General features: G+C 55.8%; 3 protein-coding genes across 5 annotated transcripts in view; all 3 read left to right on the top strand.

Annotated features, from left to right (window-relative positions):
- CDC37 (cell division cycle 37, HSP90 cochaperone) overlaps positions 1-211 on the top strand; it is a 4,026-nt gene extending 3,815 nt beyond the window's left edge. Inside the window, exon 7 of the mRNA XM_039712406.1 lies at positions 45-211. Within this exon, the coding sequence (XP_039568340.1) occupies positions 45-164 (120 nt within the window). The 3' untranslated portion in view covers positions 165-211. The remainder of the gene's footprint in view (positions 1-44) is intronic.
- Positions 212-1,303: 1,092 nt separating this feature from the next.
- Positions 1,304-16,277, top strand: TYK2 (tyrosine kinase 2). 3 transcript variants are annotated; one of them, XM_039712405.1, is made up of 24 exons: positions 1,304-1,403; positions 1,694-1,772; positions 2,848-2,971; positions 3,374-3,518; positions 3,812-3,975; positions 4,111-4,489; positions 5,272-5,454; positions 6,006-6,163; positions 6,861-6,984; positions 7,074-7,266; positions 7,343-7,449; positions 7,846-8,022; positions 9,063-9,150; positions 9,219-9,346; positions 10,546-10,681; positions 11,187-11,338; positions 11,416-11,566; positions 12,654-12,751; positions 13,027-13,219; positions 13,374-13,492; positions 14,005-14,177; positions 14,248-14,365; positions 14,455-14,565; positions 16,038-16,172. In XM_039712405.1, exons 1-24 carry the CDS (start codon positions 1,308-1,310, stop codon positions 16,170-16,172), a joined length of 3,531 nt encoding a protein of 1,176 aa, XP_039568339.1. In that variant the 5' UTR covers positions 1,304-1,307. The 3 variants fall into 3 exon arrangements, with proteins under 3 accessions (XP_039568339.1, XP_039568338.1, XP_039568337.1); XM_039712404.1 differs by lacking the exon at positions 1,304-1,403 and adding an exon at positions 6,457-6,575 and having other exon boundaries at positions 1,591-1,772; positions 6,006-6,044; XM_039712403.1 differs by lacking the exon at positions 1,304-1,403 and having other exon boundaries at positions 1,595-1,772; positions 16,038-16,277.
- A 2,562-nt stretch (positions 16,278-18,839) lies between these two features.
- RAVER1 (ribonucleoprotein, PTB binding 1) overlaps positions 18,840-22,376 on the top strand; it is a gene marked incomplete at its 3' end in the record, with an annotated part of 10,571 nt that continues 7,034 nt past the window's right edge. Inside the window, exons 1-4 of the mRNA XM_039712408.1 lie at positions 18,840-19,093; positions 19,891-19,957; positions 20,822-21,291; positions 22,262-22,376. The exon at positions 22,262-22,376 is cut by the window's right edge and continues 86 nt beyond it. Coding sequence (XP_039568342.1) covers positions 18,848-19,093; positions 19,891-19,957; positions 20,822-21,291; positions 22,262-22,376 — 898 coding nt within the window. The remainder of the gene's footprint in view (positions 19,094-19,890; positions 19,958-20,821; positions 21,292-22,261) is intronic.

Below are 22,376 nucleotides of genomic sequence, written 5' to 3' on the forward strand. Positions count from 1 at the left end.
CAGACCCCTCAGAACCCCCCCAAACCCCCCCAACCCCCTTGCAGGAGGCCAAGTACCACATGCAGCGCTGCATCGACTCGGGGCTCTGGGTGCCCAACGCCAAGGACGGGGCTGGGGAGCAGCCGCAGGGGGACAGCGGCGCCCAGGAGCAGCCCAAGGCCTGAGGGGGCCCAAAAAAAGGCAGAAAAGGTCAAAAAAAACCCGCAAAAAACCAACGGGGGCGGGGGGGGGGTGCGCTCTGAGGGGCAGAAATGGTCAAAATCCAGCCCAAAACGGGTCAAAATTTCATCTGGAAGTGGGGCAAAATCTAACTCTGAAATGGGTTAAGGTTTTGTCTTGAAGTGGGTCAAGAATGCAGCGGAAAACGGGTCAAAATTCACCCTGAAACGGGTCAAAATTCACCCTGAAACGGGTCAAAAATGCACCCAAAACGGGTCAAAATGCACCCTGAAACGGGTCAAAAATGCACCCTAAAATGGGTCAAAATGCACCCTGAAACGGGTCAAAAATGCACCCTAAAATGGGTCAAAAATGCACCCTGAAATTGGTAAAAAATGCACCTAAAACGGGTCAAAAATGCACCCTGAAACGGGTCAAAAATTCACCGTGAAACAGGTCAAAAATGCACCCTAAAACGGGTCAAAATTTTTGAGCCGTTTTTGGTCCCAAATCCCGTTGAAACGCCATTTTTGGGTTAAAATCCCATTGAAATGCCGGTTTTGGGCCCAGATCCCTTCATTAACGCCGTTTTTGGGCCCAAATCCCCTCATTAACGCCGTTTTTGTGTTAAAATCCCTTCATTAACGCCGGTTTTGGGTCCAAATCCCATTGGAACCCCATTTTTGGGCCCAGATCCCTTCATTAACGCCGTTTTTGTGTTAAAATCCCTTCATTAATGCCATTTTTGTGATAAAATCCCTTCATTAATGCCGTTTTTGGGCCCAGATCCCATTGGAACCCCATTTTTGGGCCCAGATCCCGTTGCAATGCCGTTTTTGTGTTACAATCCCGCTGCAATGCCCTTTTTTTGGTTACAATCCCGCTGCAATGCCGTTTTTGGGCCCAGATCCCATTGCAATGCTGGTTTTGGGCCCACATCCCTTCATGAACGCCGTTTTTGGGCCCAGATCCCGCTGCAATGCCCTTTTTTTGGTTACAATCCCGCTGCAATGCCGTTTGTGGACACAAATCCCTTCATTAAGGCCGTTTTTGGGCCCAGATCCCATTGCAATGCCCTTTTTTTGTTAAAATCCCATCGAAATGCCGTTTGTGGACACAAATCCCTGTTTTCCCCCCAGAGCTCCGCCATGCCCCTGTGCCGGCGCGCCGCGGCCGAGCCCGAGGGCTGCGGCTTCCCCGCGGGCTGCGGGCTGAAGGTGCTGCTGCACTGGAGCGGCGACGAGGAGCGCCCAGATCCCGCTGCAATGCCCTTTTTTTGGTTACAATCCCGCTGCAATGCCGTTTGTGGACACAAATCCCTTCATTAAGGCCGTTTTTGTGTTACAATCCCGTTGCAATGCCCTTTTTTTGGTTACAATCCCGCTGCAATGCCGTTTGTGGACACAAATCCCTGTTTTCCCCCCAGAGCTCCGCCATGCCCCTGTGCCGGCGCGGTGCCGCGGCCGAGCCCGAGGGCTGCGGCTTCCCCGCGGGCTGCGGGCTGAAGGTGCTGCTGCACTGGAGCGGCGACGAGGAGCGCGAGCGCTGCCGCGTCTACGGCCGCGGCTCCCTGAGCGCCGAGGAGATCTGCATCGACCTGGCCCGCGGCATCGGTGCGACACGGACAGGGACGGGGACAGGGGGACACACGGACAGGGGGACACACGGACAGGGACAGGGACAGGGACATGGGGACACAGGGACATGGGACAAGGGGGACATGGGGACACAGGAGGGAGAGGGACTTCAGGGTGGCTGGGGAAGGGCGGGTCCTGCTGTGTGACACCTGAGGATGAGGAATTCCCAGGGAAAACAGTGGGAATGTCCAGGGAAAACACCAGGGACAGCATCAGGAATTCCCGGGGAAAACACCAGGGAAAGCGTCAGGAATTCCCAGGGAAAACACCAGGGAAAGCAGCAGGAATTCCCAGGGAAAACAGTGGGAATGTCCAGGGAAAACACCAGGGACAGCATCAGGAATTCCCGGGGAAAACACCAGGGAAAGCGTCAGGAATTCCCAGGGAAAACACCAGGGAAAGCAGCAGGAATTCCCAGGGAAAACAGTGGGAATGTCCAGGGAAAACACCAGGGACAAGATCAGGAATTCCCGGGGAAAGCGTCAGGAATTCCCAGGGAAATCACCAGGGACAAGATCAGGAATTCCCAGGGAAATCACCAGGGAAAAGCACCAGGAATTCCCGGGGAACAGCAAGGAAAGCAGCAGACACTCCCAGGAAACGCCAGATCCCAACTGGATTCCTTCCCAAGGCTGAGAAAATCCCAGTTTTCTGGTTTTTTGGGAATAAAACGAAGCCAGCCGAGTTTCAGTTTTTTGGGAGCAAACCCCCTGGAATTTCAGTTTTGTGGGAGCAAACCCCTGGAATTTCAGTGTTTGGGAGCAAACCCCTGGAATTTCAGTGTTTTTGGGAACAAACCCCTGGAATTCCAGTGTTTTTGGGAGCAAACCCCCTGGAATTTCAGTGTTTTTGGGAGCAAACCCCCTGGAATTTCAGTTTTGTGGGAGCAAACCCCTGGAATTTCAGTGTTTTTGGGAACAAATCCCTGGAATTCCAGTGTTTTTGGGAGCAAACCCCTGGAATTTCAGTTTTTTGGGAACAAACCCTCTGGAATTTCAGTGGTTTTGGGAGCAAACCCCTGGTCCCAGCTGCCTTTCCCCACTCCTGGCAGGAATTACCCCACTCTGCTACAGCCTCTTCGCCCTCTACGACCCCCAGAGCCGGATCTGGCTCCCGCCCAACCACCAGTTCCACATCGGGAAGGACACCAGCATCAACCTGATCTTCAGGATGAGGTGAGGCCTCTCCCGAGCCGGCTTTCCTTGGAAAAACTGCTCCCAGTTGAAGGAGGGAAATGATGGATTTCAGCGTGGAAAAATCCGCTTCTTTCTTCCCAAAATCCCTCTGCCCTCCTCGCCAGCGTCCCTCACGGAGGTTTTTGGGATCAACAGGGGGTCCATGGAAAAACAAGATGGGGAAAGCTTTAAATGTTCCAGGAAGAGGCTGCTGCCCTTCATCCCCAGCTCGGATCCATTCCCTCTGCCCAAATCCCAATTTTTTTAAGCACGTGGCTGTTTCTCCCTGTGGTTCCCAGGAGTTTTATTCCTTGAAAAACCCCAAAATGCCCTGATTTGAGGCCGGAATGTGGCTCCCAGCACGGGGCCAGCTCCTCTCCTCCCGTCCTCTCCCCGTTCCAGGTTTTATTTCCGGAACTGGCACGGCATGAACGACAAGGAGCCGGCGGTTTTCCGGAACGCGCCGCGCGCGGGGGATTCTCCCGAGGAGAAACCTCCCGGGGGGGCTTTGCTGGACAGATCCTCCTTCGAGTACCTCTTTGAGCAGGTAACGGGGCAGGATTCGGGGAAAAACGGGATCGTGTTCCTCAATCCGGCCGGATTTGGCTCAGGATCCGGGGGGTTGTTTAAGGGTAAAAACCCCCCTGAGTTTTCCCTTTGGAAAGGTTTTATCCTGCTGGGACTGGAGCTGGATAGGATTCTGTAATTCCAGGGGATAATTTTCCCTTTTAAGAGGTTTTTACTCGTGGTCCCACCTTTTAAATCGGAAAACACGAGGAAAATCCTTCTGGAAATCACCTCGGGGCTGAGTTTCAGTCGTAGTTATTTCACATCTGACAGGGAAAATTCGAATTCATCAACGACGTCGCCTCCCTGAAGGATTTCCAGAGCGAGCCAGAAATGCAGAAGTTCAAGAACGAGAGCTTGGGCATGGCTGTGCTGCACCTCTCCCACATCGCCATCAAAAAGGGCATTTCCCTGGAGGAAGTGGCCAGGAAGTACAGGTACAATTCCTGCTTTTCCAAGGGGGTTTTCTCTCCTTTTTCACTGTTTTTTCCCCCCTCATTTTCCGCGGTTTCTCCGTTGCACCCCAAGCTCTTCCTGCACCTCTTCCCAACAATTCCCCCTTTCTGTGGCAGCTTCAAGGACTGCATCCCGCGCTCCTTCCGCCGCCAGATCCAGCAGAACAACTTCCTGACCCGGTTCCGGATGAAGAACGTCTTCCGCCGCTTCCTGCGGCGCTTCCAGCGGCACACGGTGGCCGCCGGCAGCCTGACGGAGCGGGACGTGATGTACAAGTACCTGGCCACCCTGGAGCAGCTGGCTCCGCGCTTCGGCAGCGAGCTCTTCCCGGTGCTGGCGCTGGAAACGGCGGCCGAGGGCGAGAGGGGCCCGGCCTGCGCCAACGGGGGCCGCGCGGAGCCGGAGCAGCCGCTGATCCCCGGGGACTGTCCGGTCACTCACCACGTCCTGGTCACCGGCACCGGCGGCATCCAGTGGCGGCCGGTGCCCGGAGAGGTGGGTGGGGATGGGGGGGCGTTGGGATGAGACGTTGCTGCCCCAAATCCTTCATTTGTGGTGGGTTTGGGATGAGACGTTCCTGCCCCAAATCCTGGGTTTGTGGTGGGTTTGGGATGAGCCATTCCTGCCCCAAATCCTGGGGTTTTCCTTGGTTTGTGATGAGCCATTCCTGCCCCAAATCCTTGGTTTGTGATGGGTTTGGGATGAGCCATTCCTGCCCCAAATCCTTCATTTGTGATGGGTTTGGGATGAGCCATTCCTGCCCCAAATCCTTCATTTGTGTTGGGTTTGGGATGAGCCATTCCGACCTCAAATCCTATCTTTTTCCTCAGTTTCTGGTGGGTTTGGAATGAGCCGTTCCTGCCCCAAATCCTGGGGTTTTCCTTGGTTTGTGGTGGGTTTGGGATGAGCTGTTCCTGCCCCAAATCCTTCATTTGTGGTGGGTTTGGGATGAGCCGTTCCTGCCCCAAATCCTGGGGTTTTCCTTGGTTTGTGATGAGCTGTTCCTGCCCCAAATCCTTCATTTGTGGTGGGTTTGGGATGAGCCATTCCAACCTCAAATCCTATCTTTTTCCGTGGTTTGTGGTCCTGGGTTTTGCCTGGGGTGCTGTCTCTGTTCTTTTCCCAGTTTTTCCCAGTTTCCCACCCAAATCCATCCCACACCATCTCCTTCATTTGTGCATCCAGGCTTTTCCTTGGCCTCCAGCTTATCCCGGTTTCCCCCCAGTTCTTCCCAGCAGCAGGAAAGGTCTGGAATTCTCCTCTTTGCTCCCCCGCAGAGCACGGAAAACTTCTCCCAGCGTGGATATTTTGGGAGAAGAAGCAGGAGCAAGGAGCCGGAGGCGCAGCCGGCTGAGCGGAGCGAGCCCCCCTGGTGCCACTTCTGCGATTTTCGGGAGATCACCCACGTGGTGGTCAAGGACTCCAGGATCAGCATCCACCGCCAGGACAACAAGTGCCTGGTGGGTGGGGATGGATCCTGGGTCACTCTTGGCGCGGGGATCCCGGGATGGCTCCTCCCAGGTCGGGAGGAGGCAGCGCTGGGAAGAACCAGGGGTTTTATCTGGGTTTTCTGGGTTTTTTTAGGGTTTCCCATGGTTTTTAGGGTTTCCTGTGGGTTTTTTTGGGGTTTCCCACGGGTTTCCTGAAGGTTTCCCAAGGGTTTTTTTAGGGTTTTCCGTGGGATTTTTTAGGGTTTCCTGTGGGTTTTTTTGGGGTTTCCCACGGGTTTCCTGAAGGTTTCCCAAGGGTTTTTTTAGGGTTTTCCGTGGGATTTTTTAGGGTTTCCTGTGGGTTTTTTTAGGCTGTCCCACAGGGTTTTTTAGTGTTTTCCATGGGTTTCTCAGTATTTCCTGCAGGTTTTTTCGGGTTTCCTGTGATTTTTTTTACTGTTTCCCGCGGTGTTTTTTTAGAATTTTCCATGGGTTTCTTAGGGTTTCCCGCAGGTTTTTCCGGGTTTCCTGTGGGTTTCCCATGGGTTTCCCGCTCACCCCGGCGCTCTGTCCCTCCCCAGGAGGTGCTGCTGCCGTGCCCTGGCAGTGCCCTGGCTCTGGTGTCCCTGGTGGACGGATATTTCCGGCTGACAGCCGACTCCAGCCATTACCTGTGCCACGACGTGGCCCCGCCGCGGCTGCTGCTGAGCATCCACAACGGCATCCACGGGCCCATGCAGTGAGTGCGGCTTCCCTGCGGATCACCGGGGTCCCAGGGGTCATCCCGGAGCTGCTCCGTGTCCTCGGGGTGGTGCCTGGGTGTTTCACCTGCTCTGGGCCCATCCCAATCCATTCCATGTCCTTTGGGTCCATCCCAGTGCATTCCATGTCCTTTGGGTCCATCCCAGTCCATTCTCTTTCCTCAGGAGCTCATCCCAATCCATTCCATGTCCTTTGGGTCCATCCCAATCCATTCCATGTCCTTTGGGTCCATCCCAATCCATTCCCTTTCCTTTGGGGCTCATCGCTCTGGTGTCCCTGGTGGACGGATATTTCCGGCTGACAGCCGACTCCAGCCATTACCTGTGCCACGACGTGGCCCCGCCGCGGCTGCTGCTGAGCATCCACAACGGCATCCACGGGCCCATGCAGTGAGTGCGGCTTCCCTGCGGATCACCGGGGCCCCAGGGGTCATCCCGGAGCTGCTCCGTGTCCTCGGGGTGGTGCCTGGGTGTTTCACCTGCTCTGGGCCCATCCCAATCCATTCCATGTCCTTTGGGTCCATCCCAATCCCTTCCATGTCCTTTGGGTCCATCACAATCCATTCCATGTCCTTTGGGTGCATCCCAATCCATTCCCTTTCCTCAGGAGCTCATCCCAATCCATTCCATGTCCTTTGGGTTCATCCCAATCCCTTCCTTCCCTCCCTTTTCCAGGGAGGAGTTTGTTTTTGCCAAGCTGCGCCGGGAGGAGCCGGAGGAAGGGCTCTACATCCTCCGCTGGAGCGTGCTGGATTTCAACCGCATGATCCTGTCCGTGCTCAAGAGGAGCCACCAGCAGGTAGGGACGCGGGATTCCCGGGAATGGCGAGCTCTGGAATGACCCGGGAGCCTCGTGGCTCCAGCTCCTGCCTCTCCCGGCTTTCCCAGGCTCCGGGGACGCCGGGAGCCTTCAAGTACCGGCAGTTCCGGATCCAGAAGAAGGGAGACTCCTTCGTGCTGGAGGGCTGGGATCGGGAGTTCCCCTCCCTGCGGGAGCTCCTGGACGTGCTCAAGGGCTGCACGCTCAAGTCCGGCGAGGAGAAGTTCACGGTGAAGAGGTGCTGCCCGCCCAAGCCGGGAGGTAGGGACAGGGATCCCCCGGGGAGCGGGAGCGGGCGGATCCGCGAGCTCACGGGGGCCCTTCCCTCCTTCCCCAGAGATCTCGGACCTGCTGATCGCACGGAAGGCGAAGGACAGCGGGAAGCAGATCCTGAACCTCACCCAGCTCAGCTTCCACCAGATCCGCAAGAACGAGATCACCCAGGTGCTGCTTTCCTGGGATTTTCACTGCTCAGATCCCCGGGATCCAGTGGGGGAGGTGGAGGGATCCGCTCTGCTTTCCTGGGATTCTTGGGGATGGAGGAACCTGCTCTGCCTTCTCGGGATCCATGGAATGGTGGAGGGATCCTCTCTGCCTTCCTGGGATTCTCTGCCTTCCAGGGATCCCCTCCAGATCCCAGGATCCTCCCACACCCCCAGGGCAGCCAGCAGGATGGATTTGCTGTTTCACCCCTTCCCTTTCCAAGGAAAAGGGAGGGAAGAATCCCTGTGGGAATGGCTTTCTCCCACATTGGGAGGTGGGGGGAATTCGGGGAGGGATCCAGGTGAGGATTCCCCCCTTGCCAGGGTCCAACAGCTCCTGCTTCTCCCGTTTTCCCAGCGAGCCCACCTGGGCCAGGGCACCCGCACCAACATCTACGACGGGGTCCTGAGCGTGTGCGGGAATTCCGGCAACGACGACGAGGCCGAGTACTTCTCCACGGAGCAGAACAACAACGGGCGGGAGATGCGCGTGGTGCTCAAAGTCCTGGACCCCAGCCACAGGGACATCGCCCTGGTGAGCCCTTCCTGGGCTGGGAGAGCCGGGATCGGGGTGGGAAACACGGATCCGGGGGTGGGAGAGGGATCCAGGGGTGGGATGTGACCCCAAAACGGCTGGAAGGTGGCCCAGAGGGTTGGGATATGGATCCAAGGGCTGGAATTCAGCTCCAAAAGGGCTGGAATTCGGCTCCAGGGGCTGGAGAGTGGATCCAAGGGCTGGAAAGTGGATCCAGGGGCTGGAATATGGATCCAAGGATTGGAATAAGGATCTAGGGGCTGGGAAGTGGATCCATGAGGGCTGGAATTCCTCCTGGCTTTTGGTTCTGGAATTTGGCTCCAAAGGGCTGGGATGGGCTCCCAAAACTGGGATGGGACTCCCAAAGAGCTGGAATTTGGCTCCCAAAGGGCTGGGATGGGGCTCCCAAAATTGGGATAGTGTAAAATAACAGGATGGGGCTCCAAGGGGCAGAGATGGGGCTCCCAAAGCTGGGATGGGGCTCCCAAAGCTGCGATGGGGCTCCCAAAGCTGGGATGGGGCTCCCAAAGCTGGGATTTGGCTCCCAAAGGGCTGGGATTTTGCTCCCAAAGGGCTGGGATTTGGCTCCCAAAGCTGGGATGGGGCTCCCAAAGCTGGGATTTGGCTCCCAAAGGGCTGGGATTTTGCTCCCAAAGGGCTGGGATTTGGCTCCCAAAGCTGGGATGGGGCTCCCAAAGCTGGGATTTGGCTCCCAAAGGGCTGGGATTTTGCTCCCAAAGGGCTGGGATTTGGCTCCCAAAGCTGGGATGGGGCTCCCAAAGCTGGGATTTGGCTCCCAAAGCTGGGATTTGGCTCCCAAAGCTGGGATTTGGCTCCCAAAGGGCTGGGATGGGGCTCCCAAAGCTGGGATTTGGCTCCCAAAGGGCTGGGATGGGGCTCCCAAAGCTGGGATTTGGCTCCCAAAGCTGGGATGGGGCTCCCAAAGCTGGGATGGGGCTCCCAAAGCTGGGATGGGGCTCCGGGAGCTCCCACCCCCGGGGACCCCCGGGACCCCGCAGCCACGGCCGCTGTCCCCGCAGGCGTTCTTCGAGAGCGCCAGCCTGATGTCGCAGGTGTCCCACGTGCACCTGGCCTTCGTGCACGGCGTGTGCGTGCGCGGCTCCGAGAGTGAGTGCAGCAGCCCCCCGCCCCGATCCCGGCCCCGTCCCGTGGGCTCATCCCGGATTTCCCCGCAGACATCATGGTGGAGGAGTTTGTGGAGCACGGGCCGCTGGACGTGCTGCTGCGCAAGGAGAAGGGCAGGATCTCCGTGGGGTGGAAAATCACCGTGGCCAAACAGCTGGGGAGTGCCTTGAGCTACCTGGTAACTGCAGTGGGGAAGGCCCTGACCCTGAGCCTAGCCCTAATTCTGATCCTAACTCTGATCCTAAACCTGATCCTAAACCTAACCCTAACCCTAACCCTAACTGTGATCCTAAACCTGATCCTAAACCTGATCCTAAACCTGATCCTAAACCTAGCCCCAACCCTAACCCTAACCCTGACCCTAACCCTAACCCTAACTCTGATCCTAAACCTGAGCCTAAACCTGATCCTAAACCTAACCCTGACCCTAACCCTAACCCTAACCCTAACTCTGATCCTAAACCTGAGCCTAAACCTGATCCTAAACCTAACCCCAACTCTAACCCTGACCCTAACTGTAACCCTTAACCCCTAACCCTTAACCCTGACCCTAACTCTGATCCTAAACCTGAGCCTAAACCTAACCCCAACCCTAACCCCGACCCTAACCCTAACCCTAACCCTAACCCTAACTCTGATCCTAAACCTGATCCTAAACCTGATTCTAACCCTAACCCTGACCCTAACCATAACCCTTAACCCTAACCCTTAACCCTGACCCTAACCCTTAAGCCTAACCCTAACCTAATCCTAACCCTGACCCTGACCCTAATCCTTCCCTCCCTTTCCCCTTGTGAGGGATAATCGCATTTTTAGGGTCATTCCACCCTTCCTGCTGCCCGTCCTCGCTCCCTCTCCCCTGTTCCGGGATTCCAGTCCTCCCTGGATTCATTTTGGAGCTGGGAAAAGCAAGGGATGAGGATGGGATTCTGAGCAGGGGATTGGGAATGGGGCTGGAAAATCCCATTGATTGTTTTATTCCCTGTTTTGGGTTGGTCTCGGAGCAAAATCCCAAGAGAAGGAGGTGAAATTCCAGCCAGGAATTCCAGTTTTTAATTTTATTTTCCAGAGGCTTTACCTTGCCCTGTAGGGTGGCTGGGATTTTTTTCCAGTATTTATTTCTTCTGGGATTGTTTCCCAGTATTCACTTTTTATTTGGGATCTGTTGGAATTTGCTGTTGGGGAAAATGAACACTGGAACATTATTATGGGGAAAATTATTATGGGATTTTTTTTTAACGGGGTATATTTATTATTATGAAATAAGTTATTATCAAGAAACGGTAAAATATTTATAGAAAATAAATAATCATTGGGGTTTTTTGTTTTTTTTTTTAATTTCCCAATAATTTTTCCCTTTGCCTCTGCTTTTCCCAGGAGGATAAGAACCTGGTGCATGGGAATGTGTGTGCCAAGAACATCCTGCTGGCCAGGAAGGGCCTGGAGGATGGATCTGTGCCTTTTGTGAAGCTCAGCGACCCCGGGGTCAGCTTCACCGTGCTCTCCCGGGAAGGTACAGGATTTCCAGGGGCAAAACCCAGGTCATTTTCCCTCCCCTTTCCCTAATAATTCCCATAGGTTGTGGCCAGAGCTCTTTTCACAGAGTATTTCCAACTTTTCCAACCTGAATTTTCCCGATATTTGGTATTTTAATATGGGAATCCCACCTGGTTTGGTCCCCAAGCTGCTGTCAGGGACGATCCCACCCCATTCCAGTGCCTGGGATGCTTTCACCACAGGCTCTCCCCCCGTAAATCCCATATTTTTTATCCCTTTAAAATCCCAAATTTTATACCTTTAACATTCCGTATTTTATGCCTTTAATATCCCATGTTTTTCTACTTAACATCCTATATTTTACACCTTTAATATCCCATAAACAATCTGTAATTAACACTTTTTTACCCTTCACCTTTAACCTTTCACAAGTAACAGACCAGCACCCCAAACATGCCATCACCTCCAATAAATAAACAAAATACACATTTCCTACTTTCCTGGTGGGATGTGCCCCTCAGAGCGCGTGGACAGGATTCCCTGGATCGCCCCGGAATGCATCCGGGATGTCGGGAACCTCAGCACGGCCTCGGACAAGTGGAGTTTTGGGACAACACTCCTGGAAATCTGCTTCGACGCCGACGTCCCGCTGAAGGAGCGCACTCCCTCCGAGGTGATTCCCGCTGTTTTCCCTCTGCGGGGCCGGATTTGGGCGTCGGGTTTGGAGTTTTTCCCATGTTTTTCCCGCAGAAGGAGCGTTTCTACGAGAAGAGGCACCGGCTGCCGGAGCCTTCCTGCCGGGAATTGGCCTCGCTGATCTCCCGGTGCCTCAACTACACCCCGGTGGAGCGGCCGTCCTTCCGCACCGTGCTGAGGGAGCTGACCCGCCTGCAGCCGCACCGTGAGGGCGGAAAGGAGGGGGAAATCCCGGGGAAAAGTCCTGGGGAAACGGGGATGAGGGTCCTGGATCGGGGAATGGGGGAAATGCCGGGATTCTGTGGGGAAGGGGCGTGAGGGAGCTGACCCGGCTGCAGCAGCACCGTGAGGGCGGGGAAAAGGGGGAAATCCCGGGGGAAAGGGGCAAAATCCCGGGATTCTGTGGGGAAAGGGGCGTGAGGGAGCTGACCCGGCTGCAGCCGCACCGTGAGGGCGGGAAAAAGGGGGAAATCCCGGAGGAACGGGGTAAAATCCCGGGATTCTGTGGGGAAAGGGGCGTGAGGGAGCTGACCCGGCTGCAGCCGCACCGTGAGGGCGGGAAAAAGGGGGAAATCCCGGAGGAAAGGGGCAAAATTCCGGGATGCTGTGGGGAAGGGGGTGCAAAGGGCTCACCCGGCTCCAGCCGCTCCGTGAGGGGCGGGAAAAAGGAAAAATTCTGGGGATTCTGTGAGGGAAAGGGGCGTGAGGGAGCTCACCCGGCTCCAGCCACTCCGTGAGGGCGGGAGCGGGGGAAATCCCGGGGGAACGGGGAGAAATCCCGGGGAAACGGAGCAAAATCCCGGGATTCTGTGGGGAAATGGGGTCTGAGGGAGCTGACCCGGCTGCAGCTGCACCGCGAGGGGCGGGAAAAAAGGAAAAATCCCGGGATTCTGTGGGGAAATGGGGTCTGAGGGAGCTGACCCGCCTGCAGCCGCACCGCGAGGGGCGGGAAAAAGGCAAAATCCCGAGGTTTTGGTGGGGAAGGAGGCGTGAGGAGCTCACCCGGCTGCAGCCGTTCCGTGAGGGGCGGGAACAGGAGAAATCCCGGGGGAACGGGGAAAAATCCTGAGGGAACGGGGAAAAATCCCGAGGTTTTGTGGGGAAAATCCCAGGGAAAAGGGGATGACGATCCTGGATCGGGGAATGGGGGAAATCCCAGGATTCTGTGGGGAAAGGGACGTGAGGAGCTGACCCGGCTGCAGCTGCTCCGTGAGGGGCGGGAACAGGAAAATCCCGGGTTTCTGGGGGAAAATGAGGAAAGGGAAAAAAGGAACACCCAAGGTCCTTCGCAGACCTCGTGGATGTCACGTCGGTGAATCCCGACTTCCCGGTGTCGGATCCCACCGTCTTTCAGAAGCGGTACCTGAAGAAAATCCGGGAGCTGGGGGAGGTCAGTGGCGTCCTGAGGTCTGGAATTGCGGGGAAGCTGGGCAGGCTCCTCTGCCTCTCTTGATCCCAAATTCCACTCTTTCATCTCTTTTCCCTGGGGATTTCCCTGGCTGGACCCAAAATTCCACGTTTTAATCCTTGTTTTCATATTTTAACCTATTTTCCCTGCTGATTTTTCCTGCAATTTTCTGAACTTTTATGACCCCCTCTGGATCCTCCCAGCAAACCCCAAAACCTCCTTTCCCTGCCCAAACCCTGAAAATTATCGTTCTCCAGGGCCACTTTGGGAAGGTGAGCCTGTGCTGCTACGACCCCACCAACGACGGCACCGGGGAGATGGTGGCGGTGAAATCCCTGAAATCCGGGAGCAGCCCCCAGCTCCTGAGCTCCTGGAAGAGGGAAATCCAGATCCTGAAGACCCTGTACCACGAGAACATCGTCAAGTACAAGGGCTGCTGCAGCGAGCAGGGTGAGGCAGAAACCCCCTGGGATTTTCCAGTCGATCAGCCACGGAGAGCTTAAAAAAACCCCAATTCCCACTTTTTTTTGGCCAGGAATCGCTGTCCTGGCAGGAATTTGGGGGCTCTCAGGGTGGTCCCCAATTTCCCACGTGTCTCTTGCAGGGGACAAGGTGGTACAGCTGATCATGGAGTACGTCCCGCTGGGAAGCCTCCGGGAATTCCTGCCCAAGCACCCCCTGAGCCTGTCCCACCTCCTGCTCTTCGCCCAGCAGATCTGCGAGGTGAGCCCGGAATGGGGCTGGATCCCAAAAAAACAGGATGATTCCCCAAAAAAATGGGGTTGGACAACTCAAAAACGGGGTTACAGCCCCAAAATGTGGCTGAATTAACAAAAAAACCAGGGTGGAGCCTTTGGAAATGGGGCTGAATTCCCAAAATGTGGCTGAATTCCCAAAATATGGGGGTGGACACTTTGGAAATGGGGCTGAATTCCCAAAAAATGGGACTAATCCCCAAAAAACAGGGATGAGCCCCTCAAAAATGGGACTGACACCTCAAAGTGAGGCTGAACTCCCAAAAACGGGATTGAATTCCCCCCAAAAATGGGGAAGCACAGGGGTGCCAACCCTCCAGTGGGGCTTCATTCCCAAAAATGAGGCTGATTCCCAGAAGAACCAGGGATGAACCCCCAAAAATACCTCACAGCTCCCCCAGAAACGCCTCAAAACCCCCCAAAACCTCTTCCAACCCTCCCAAACGCGGCCGTAATTTCTTTCTCCCCCCGTTTCCCCAGGGCATGGCCTACCTGCACTCCCTGCACTACATCCACAGGGACCTGGCAGCCCGGAACGTGCTGCTGGAGAACGAGCACGTGGTGAAAATCGGGGATTTTGGGCTGGCCAAGGCCGTCCCCGAGGGCCACGAGTACTACCGGGTGCGCGAGGACGGCGACAGCCCCGTGTTCTGGTGAGGGATCCCGGCTTTTGGGAGCTCTGCTGATGCCAGCTCCCAGGTGTGTGATCCCAGATGGTTCCAGGTACGCCCCGGAGTGCCTCAAGGAGTGTAAATTCTACTACGCCTCGGATGTTTGGTCCTTTGGGGTGACCCTCTACGAGCTCCTGACGCGCTGCGACGCCGCGAGCAGCCCCCCGGCCGTGAGTCCTGTGGGAGTCCGGGGGGTTTGGGGTTGAAATCGGGGTTTTTCCTCATGGTTTTGGGGTTTTTTCTTCTCTTCCCCTGACAGAAATTCCTGGAGATGATCGGGGCCACGCAGGGGCAGATGACGGTGCTGAGGCTGATCGAGCTCCTGGAGAGGGGGAAGAGGCTCCCCGTGCCCAGGGACTGTCCCTGCGAGGTGGGAAACGGGGAACAGGGGGGGAAAAGGGGGAAAAATGGGGGAAAATGGGGAGGGAAGGAGGAAGAGGGAGAGAGGGAGATTTCCCAGGATTTCCCCGTTTTCCCGGGCAGGACTTCCCAGGATTTCCCCATTTCCCTGTTTTCCCAGGCAGGATTTCCCAGTATTCCCACTGTTTCCCAGTTTTCCCTGGGAGGATATCCCAGGATTTCCCCATTTCCCCATGCAGAATATCCCGGGATTTTCCCGTTTTCCCAGTTTTCCCATGCAGGATGTCCCGTGATTCCCTGTTGTCCCAGGATTCCCATGCAGGATTTCTCAGGATTTTCCCTGTTTCCCAGTTTTCCCATGCAGGACGTCCCTTGATTCCCTGTTTTCCCAGGATTCCCATGCAGGATTCCCCAGGATATCCTGTGATTCCCCCTTTCCCCATGCAGGATATCCCAGAATTTCCCAGGATTTCCCAGAATTTCCCATTTCCCCGTTCCCCCATGCAGGATTTCCCAGGATTCCCAGGATTTCCCAGGATTCCCCAGGATTTCCCCATTTTCCCCGTTTTCCCATGCAGGATATCCCAGAATTTCCCAGGATTTCCCCGTTTTCCCATGCAGGATTTGCCAGGATTCCCTGTTTTTCCAGGATTCCCTGGCAGGATTTCCCAGGATATCCTGTGATTCCCCGTTTCCCCATGCAGGATATCCCAGGATTTCCCCTGATTTCCCAGGATTTCCCAGGATTCCCTGGCAGGATATCCCAGGACATCCCAGGATTTCCCAGGATTTCCCCGGTTTCCCATGCAGGATTTGCCAGGATTCCCCGGTTTTCCAGGATTCCCTGGCAGGATATCCCAGGACATCCCAGGATTTCCCAGGATTTCCCCGGTTTCCCATGCAGGATTTGCCAGGATTCCCCGGTTTTCCAGGATTCCCTGGCAGGATATCCCAGGACATCCCAGGATTTCCCATTTTCCCCGTTCCCCCATGCAGGATTTCCCAGGATTCCCATGCAGGATTTCCCCTGATTTCCCAGGATTTCCCAGGATTCCCTGGCAGGATATCCCAGGACATCCCAGGATTTCCCAGGATTTCCCCTCATTTCCCAGAATTTCCCAGGACATCCCAGGATTTCCCATTTTCCCCGTTCCCCCATGCAGGATTTCCCCTGATTTCCCAGGATATCCCAGGATATCCCAGTTTTCCCATGCAGGATATCCCAGGATTTCCCCTGATTTCCCAGGATTCCCCAGGATATCCCAGGACATCCCAGAATTTCCCAGGATTTCCCAGGATATCCCAGGATTCCCATGCAGGACATCCCAGAATTTCCCAGGACATCCCAGAATTTCCCAGGATTTCCCAGGATATCCCAGGATTCCCATGCAGGACATCCCAGAATTTCCCAGGACATCCCAGGACATCCCAGGATTTCCCCTGATTTCCCCTGATTCCCCAGGATCTCCCCGTTCCCCCCAGGTGTACCGGCTGATGCAGCACTGCTGGGAGGCCGAGGCCTCGTTCCGCCCGCCCTTCCCCGCGCTGGTGCCCGTCCTGAGGAGCTTCCAGGAGAAGTACCGGGCCCAGGCGCCCTCGGTCTTCAGCCTCTGCTGAGGGGGGCCAGACCCCGACATCCACGGGACTGGGGGGGAAACATCCCAAAAAATCCCTTGGGATGGGGGGGGAAAACCCCAGAAAATCCCTTGGGACTGGGGGGAAAATCCCAAAAAATCCCTTGGGACGGGGGGGGAAAACCCCAGAAAATCCCATGGGATTGGGGGTGAAACACCCCAAAAAATCCCTTGGGACTGGGGGGAAAATCCCAAAAAATTCCACTGAATATTGAGGGGAGAAACCCCAAAAAAATCCCGTGGGATTGGGGGCAAAACACCCCAAAATCCACGGGATGGGGGGAAAACACCCCAAAAAAATCCCATGGGATTGGGGGAAAAATGCCAAAAAATTCCACTGAATATTGAGGGGAGAAACCCCAAAAAAATCCCATGGGATGGGGGAAAAAATCCCAAAAATTCCATGGAATATTGAGGGGAGAAACCCCAAAAAAATCCCATGGGATGGGGGAAAAAATCCCAAAAATTCCATGGATGGGGGAAAAAATCCCAAAAATTCCATGGAATGGAATTAGGGGGGAAATACCCCAGAAAATCCATGGGATTGGGGGGGAAAAGCCCAAAAAAAATCCATGGAATATTGAGGGGAGAAACCCCAAAAACTCCCATGGAATTAGGGGGGAAATACCCCAGAAAATCCATGGGATTGGGGGGGAAAAGCCCAAAAAAAATCCATGGAATATTGAGGGGAGAAACCCCAAAAATCCACGGGATGGGGGGGAAAACACCCCGAAAAATCCATGGAATATTGAGGGGAAAAGCCCCAAAAATCCACGGGATGGGGGGGAAAACACCCCGAAAAATCCATGGAATATTGAGGGGAAAAGCCCCAAAAAATCCCATGGGATTGGGGGGAACCCCCCAAAAAGATCCCATGGAACGGGGATTAAAAACTCACGGAATGGGGGTAAAAACCCCCCCAAAAAACCTCATGGAAGTGGAAGGAAAAAATCCCCAAAAAAAACCCCATTAAATGGGTGGAAAAAACACCCAAGAAATCCGTGAAATGGGGGAAAAAACCCCCAAAAATTCCATGAAATGGGGGAAAAAAACCCCAAAAAATTCCATGAAATGGGGGAAAAAACCCCCAAGAAATCCATGAAATGGGGGGGAAAAAACCCCAAAAAATTCCATGAAATGGGGGAATAAAACCCCAAAAAATTCCATGAAATGGGGGGGAAAAAACCCAAAAAAAATCCATGAAATGGGGGAATAAAACCCCAAAAAATTCCATGAAATGGGGGGAAAAAACCCAAAAAAATTCCACGGAATGGAAGGAAAAGCCCCCAAAATTCGGGATCCCCCCAGAATTCCCGATTTTCCCCCTGTGGACGCTGGGAAGGAGCTCTGGGGGTTTTGGGGTGAAAAGGGGGGATTTGGGGTCTCTGCAGCCACTGCCTTAGCCCAGCCCCCCCCCAAAAAAAACCCCCAAAAATGGGAATTCCATGAAATAAAAACCCAAAAATGGGAATTCCATGGAAAAAAAACCCAAAAATGGGAATTCCATGGGGAAAAAAAAACCAAAAACCAAAAAACCAAAAAGCAAACGCTGCCTTAGCCCAGCCCCCGCCCCCAAAAAAACCCCCCAAAAATGGGAATTCCATGAAATAAAAACCCAAAAATGGGAATTCCATGGGAAAAAAAAAACCAAAAAAAACCAAAAAACCAAAAAGCAAACCTGGCACTTTACGGGATTTTGGGAATTCCCAAAATTTCCCTTATTTATTGCCTGCTGTGCCCCTCCCCCGCCGCGCCTGGGGGGATTTGGGGGGAAAACCCCAAAATTTGGGATTGGGGGGATCCAGAGGGTCCCCGAATAAAGGATGGAAAAGGCTCCGTGTGTGGGGTCTCTCTTGGGGGGTTTTTGGGGGTTTGATTTGGGTTATTTTGGGGTCTCTATTTGGGTTTTTGGGGTCATTTGGGGTTTTTGGGGGTTTTTATTTGGAGTTATTTGGGTGATTTTGGGGTCTGTATTTGGGTTATTTTTGGGTCTATTTTGTGGGGTCTCTCTTGGGGGGTTTTTGGGGGTTTGATTTGGGTTATTTTGGGGTCTCTATTTGGGTTTTTGGGGTCATTTGGGGTTTTTGGGGGTTTTTATTTGGGTTATTTTAGGATGTTTTGGGGTCTGTATTTGGGTTATTTTTGGGTCTATTTTGGGTGATTTTGGGGTCTGTATTTGGGGTTATTTGGGGTTATTGTGGGGTCTGTATTTGGGTTATTTTTGGGCCCATTTAGGGTGATTTTGGACGCTCTATTTGGGTTATTTTGGGTTATTTTTGGGTCCATTTTGGGTGATTTTGGGGTCTGTATTTGGGGTTATTTGGGGTTACTTTGGGGTCTGTATTTGGGATATTTTGGGGTCTGTATTTGGGTTATTTTTGGGTCCATTTTGGGTGATTTTGGACTCTCTATTTGGGTTATTTTGGGTTATTTTTGGGGTTTTTTTCTCTCCATCTGCCCCGTTTCGCAGCGCTGACCGTTCCAACGGCACCAACCAATAGGAACCCGCGATCTTGGGGCTCGCCCGCTGCCGTCCAATCCCAGCCTCGCACACAACCACCCCTCCCTCCCACCCAATAGCAACCCCCGCCTCACCCTCAATGTTTTCCCGCGCCGCCCAATCCCCGCCTGGGATACTCGCGGCCGGCCCCTCCTCCAATGAGAAGCGGCGTTGTTGGCGCGGCGGGCGGCGGCGGGGCCAAGATGGCGGCGGCGCTGTCGGTGCGCGGGGCCGGGCCCGGGCCCGGAGCGGAGCCCCCGGCGGGGCCCGACCTGGCCCCCGAGGAGGCGCTGCCGCCGCTGGACCCCGCCGAGGTGCGGAGCCGCCTGGAGCACAGCGAGCGCCAGTTCCGCAACCGGCGGAAGGTGCTGATCCGCGGCTTGCCGGCGGACGTGACCAACCAGGTCGGGGGGAGCGGAACGGGAACGGGAACGGGGCTGGGGGCGGGCGGGGAACGGGAATGTGGGCGCTGAGCGCGGCCCGAGCTGCGGAGCCGGGGTTTCACCCACAAAAAATGGGGTTGGGAAAGGGGAAAATCCCGGGAAAATGGGGTTTGGGAAAGGGAAAGTTCCTGGAAAAAAGGGGGGAAATTCCTGCGGAAATGGGTTTGTGGAAAAAGGAAAATTCGTATAAAATGGGGATTGGGAAAATTCCTGGGAAAATGGGTTTTGAGAAAGGGGAAATCCCTGGAAAATGGGATGGGGAAAAAGGGGGAAAATCCCTGGGAAAATGGGGTTTGGGAATGGAGAAATTCCTGGAAAAAAGGGGGGAAATCCCTGGAAAATGGGGTTGGGAAAAAGGGGGGAAATCCCTGGAAAAATGGGGTTGGGAATGGAGAAATTCCTGGAAAAAAGGAGGGAAATCCGTGGAAAAATGGGGTTTGGGAAAGGAGAAATTCCTGGAAAAAAGGGGGGAAATCCCTGGAAAAATGGGGTTGGGAATGGAGAAATTCCTGGAAAAAAGGGGGGAAATCCCTGGAAAAATGGGGTTTGGGAAAGGAGAAAATTATTGGGAAAATGTGATTGGGAAAAGGAAAAACTCCTGGGAAAACGGGGTTTGGAAAAGGTTAAAATTACTGGAAAAGGGGGGTTTGGGAAAGGGGAAATCCCTGGGAAAAGGGGCTTGGGGGAGGGAAGGCCCTTCCCCTGTCCCCCCCCTCTCTTTCCCGCTTTTCCATGGAAAATCCCATTTTTTTCCCCAGGACATCCACGAGCTGCTGAAGGACTACGAGCTCAAGTATTGCTTCGTGGACAAGCACAAGGGCACGGGTGAGGGCAGCCTGCAACTCCCAAAACCCCAGATGAAACCCCAGGTTAAACCCCAGATTAAATCCCAGGTTAAATCCCAGCTGAAATCCCAGATTAAACCCCAGATTAAACCCCAGATTAAATCCCAGGTTAAACCCCAGATTAAAGCCCGGATCCCTGGGAGATCGGGGCACACGGAGCAGCCCGGGAGCTCCTCCATGCCAGGCCCCTTCTCCCAGGGGTCCTTTCCCTCCTCCCAGGGATCCTTTCCCTTCTCCCAGGGATCCTTTCCCTCCTCCCAGGGATCCTTTCCCTCCTCCCAGGGATCCTTTCCCTTCTCCCAGCCCCATTCCTGCAGAAATCCCTTCCCGCTCTCAAACCCCTTTTTGCCATTGGTCCTTCCCCTTTTCCAAGCCCGGGTTTTGGAGGAATCCTCCCCGTTCCCGGCCCCGTCTCTCCCCGTTTCCCCCCATTCCCAACCCCATTTCCCCATTCCCACTCCCATTTCCCCCTGTTTCTCCCCATTCCCCCATTCCCAACCCCATTTCTCCCCGTTTCCCCTCACTTCTCCCCCTTTCCCCCATTTCTCCCCATTCCCAACCTCTTTCCCCGTTTCTCCCTATTCCCAATCCCATTTCCCCTCATTTCTCCCCATTTCTTTGCATTTCCACCCATTCCCAACCCCATTCCCCATTTCCCCCCATTCCCAACTCATTTCCCCCATTCCCACTCCCATTTCCCCCATTTCTCCTCATTTCTCTCCCTTTCCCCGTTTCTCCCCATTCCCAACCCTATTCCCAACCCCATTCCTGGTTCTCCTTGATCCCACCCCAAAATCCCTGCAGTGCCCCCCTTCCAAGAACCCCGGGCCCCGTCTCTCCCCAGCCTTCGTCACGCTGCAGACGGCGGAGCAGGCTGCGGCGGCGGTGGGCCGCCTGCAGGGCAGCGCGCTGCGGCAGCGCCCGCTGCGCGTGCAGCTGCAGCCCTCGGAGGCCGTGCTGTGCGTGGCCAACCTGCCGCGCGCGCTGGCGCAGCCGCACTTCGAGGAGCTGCTGCGGCCCTTCGGCAGCCTGGAGCGCTGCTTCCTGGTCTACAGCCCCTCCTCGGGCCACTCCAAGGGCTACGGCTTCGTGGAGTTCATGAGGAGGGACGCGGCGGCGCGGGCGCGCGGCGAGCTGCAGGGCCGGCGGCTGCAGGGCCGCAGCCTGCACGTGCACTGGGCGGACGCGGCGCAGCTCAGCGCCGAGGGGCTGCACTCGCGCTGCCTCTGCGTGGACAGGCTGCCCCCGGGCTTCTGCGACCTGCAGGGGCTCAGGGCCGTGTTCGAGAGGGTCTGCACGCCCACCTTCTGCCAGGTGGGTCTGGGGTCTGGGGTTTGGGGTCACAGTGGGGTTTGGGGTCAGGGACAGGAGGGGACAGGCTGCCCCCGGGCTTCTGCGACCTGCAGGGGCTCAGGGCCGTGTTCGAGAGGGTCTGCACGCCCACCTTCTGCCAGGTGGGTCTGGGGTCTGGGGTTTGGGGTCACAGTGGGGTTTGGGGTCAGGGACAGGAGGGGACAGGCTGCCCCCGGGCTTCTGCGACCTGCAGGGGCTCAGGGCCGTGTTCGAGAGGGTCTGCACGCCCACCTTCTGCCAGGTGGGTAGAGGAGGGGACAGGCTGCCCCCGGGGTTTTGTGACCTGCAGGGGCTCAGGGCCGCCTTCGAGAGGGTCTCCGTGCCCACCTTCTGCCAGGTGGGGTCACTGAGGGGTCTGGGATTTGGGGTTTGGGGTCTGGGGTTTTGGGGTCAGGGAGGGGTCTGGGGTTTGGGGAGGAAGTCATTGAGAGTTGAGGGGTTTGGGGCTGAGGGAGGATTTGGGGTTCAAGGAAGGATTTGGGGCTGAGACATTGAGGAAGACACCCGGAGATGCAGGGCGGGTTTGGGGTTCTGGGTGGGATTTCCCCCGTTTGTCCCCTGACTGTCCCCCTGTCCCTGTCTGTCTGTCTGTCTGTGCAGCTGGCGGTGGGGCAGGACGGGCGGCCGCGGGGCTTCGCGGTGCTGGAGCCCCTGTCCCTCACTGTCTGTCTGTCTGTCCAGCTGGCGGTGGGGCAGGACGGGCGGCCGCGGGGCTTCTGGAGCCCCTGTCCCTCACTGTCTGTCTGTCTGTCTGTCCAGCTGGCGGTGGGGCAGGACGGGCGGCCGCGGGGTTTGCGGTGCTGCAGCCCCTGTCCCTCACTGTCTGTCTGTCTGTCTGTCCAGCTGGCGGTGGGGCAGGACGGGCGGCCGCGGGGTTCGCGGTGCTGGAGCCCCTGTCCCTCACTGTCTGTCTGTCTGTCTGTCTGCACAGCTGGCGGTGGGGCAGGACGGGCGGCCGCGGGGCTTCGCCGTGCTGGAGCTGGAGTCGCCCGAGGCGGCCGAGCGGGCGCAGCTGGCCACGGACGGGCTGGCGCTGGGCGGGCGCC

The sequence above is a fragment of the Passer montanus genome, unplaced genomic scaffold, assembly GCF_014805655.1.
Source record: "Passer montanus isolate IOZ18808 unplaced genomic scaffold, ASM1480565v1 scaffold267, whole genome shotgun sequence".
NCBI classification, from domain to species: domain Eukaryota; kingdom Metazoa; phylum Chordata; class Aves; order Passeriformes; family Passeridae; genus Passer; species Passer montanus.

Bases quoted from the DNA above. Each gene is read 5' to 3' on its own strand.
- TYK2 (XM_039712404.1), top strand. From the start codon at position 1,595: ATGCCCCTGTGCCGGCGCGGTGCCGCGGCCGAGCCCGAGGGCTGCGGC. The intron at 7,450-7,845 runs GTGCTGCTTTCC...CCGTTTTCCCAG, and splicing joins GCAAGAACGAGATCACCCAG to CGAGCCCACCTGGGCCAGGG. The intron at 14,566-16,037 runs GTGGGAAACGGG...CGTTCCCCCCAG, and splicing joins CCAGGGACTGTCCCTGCGAG to GTGTACCGGCTGATGCAGCA.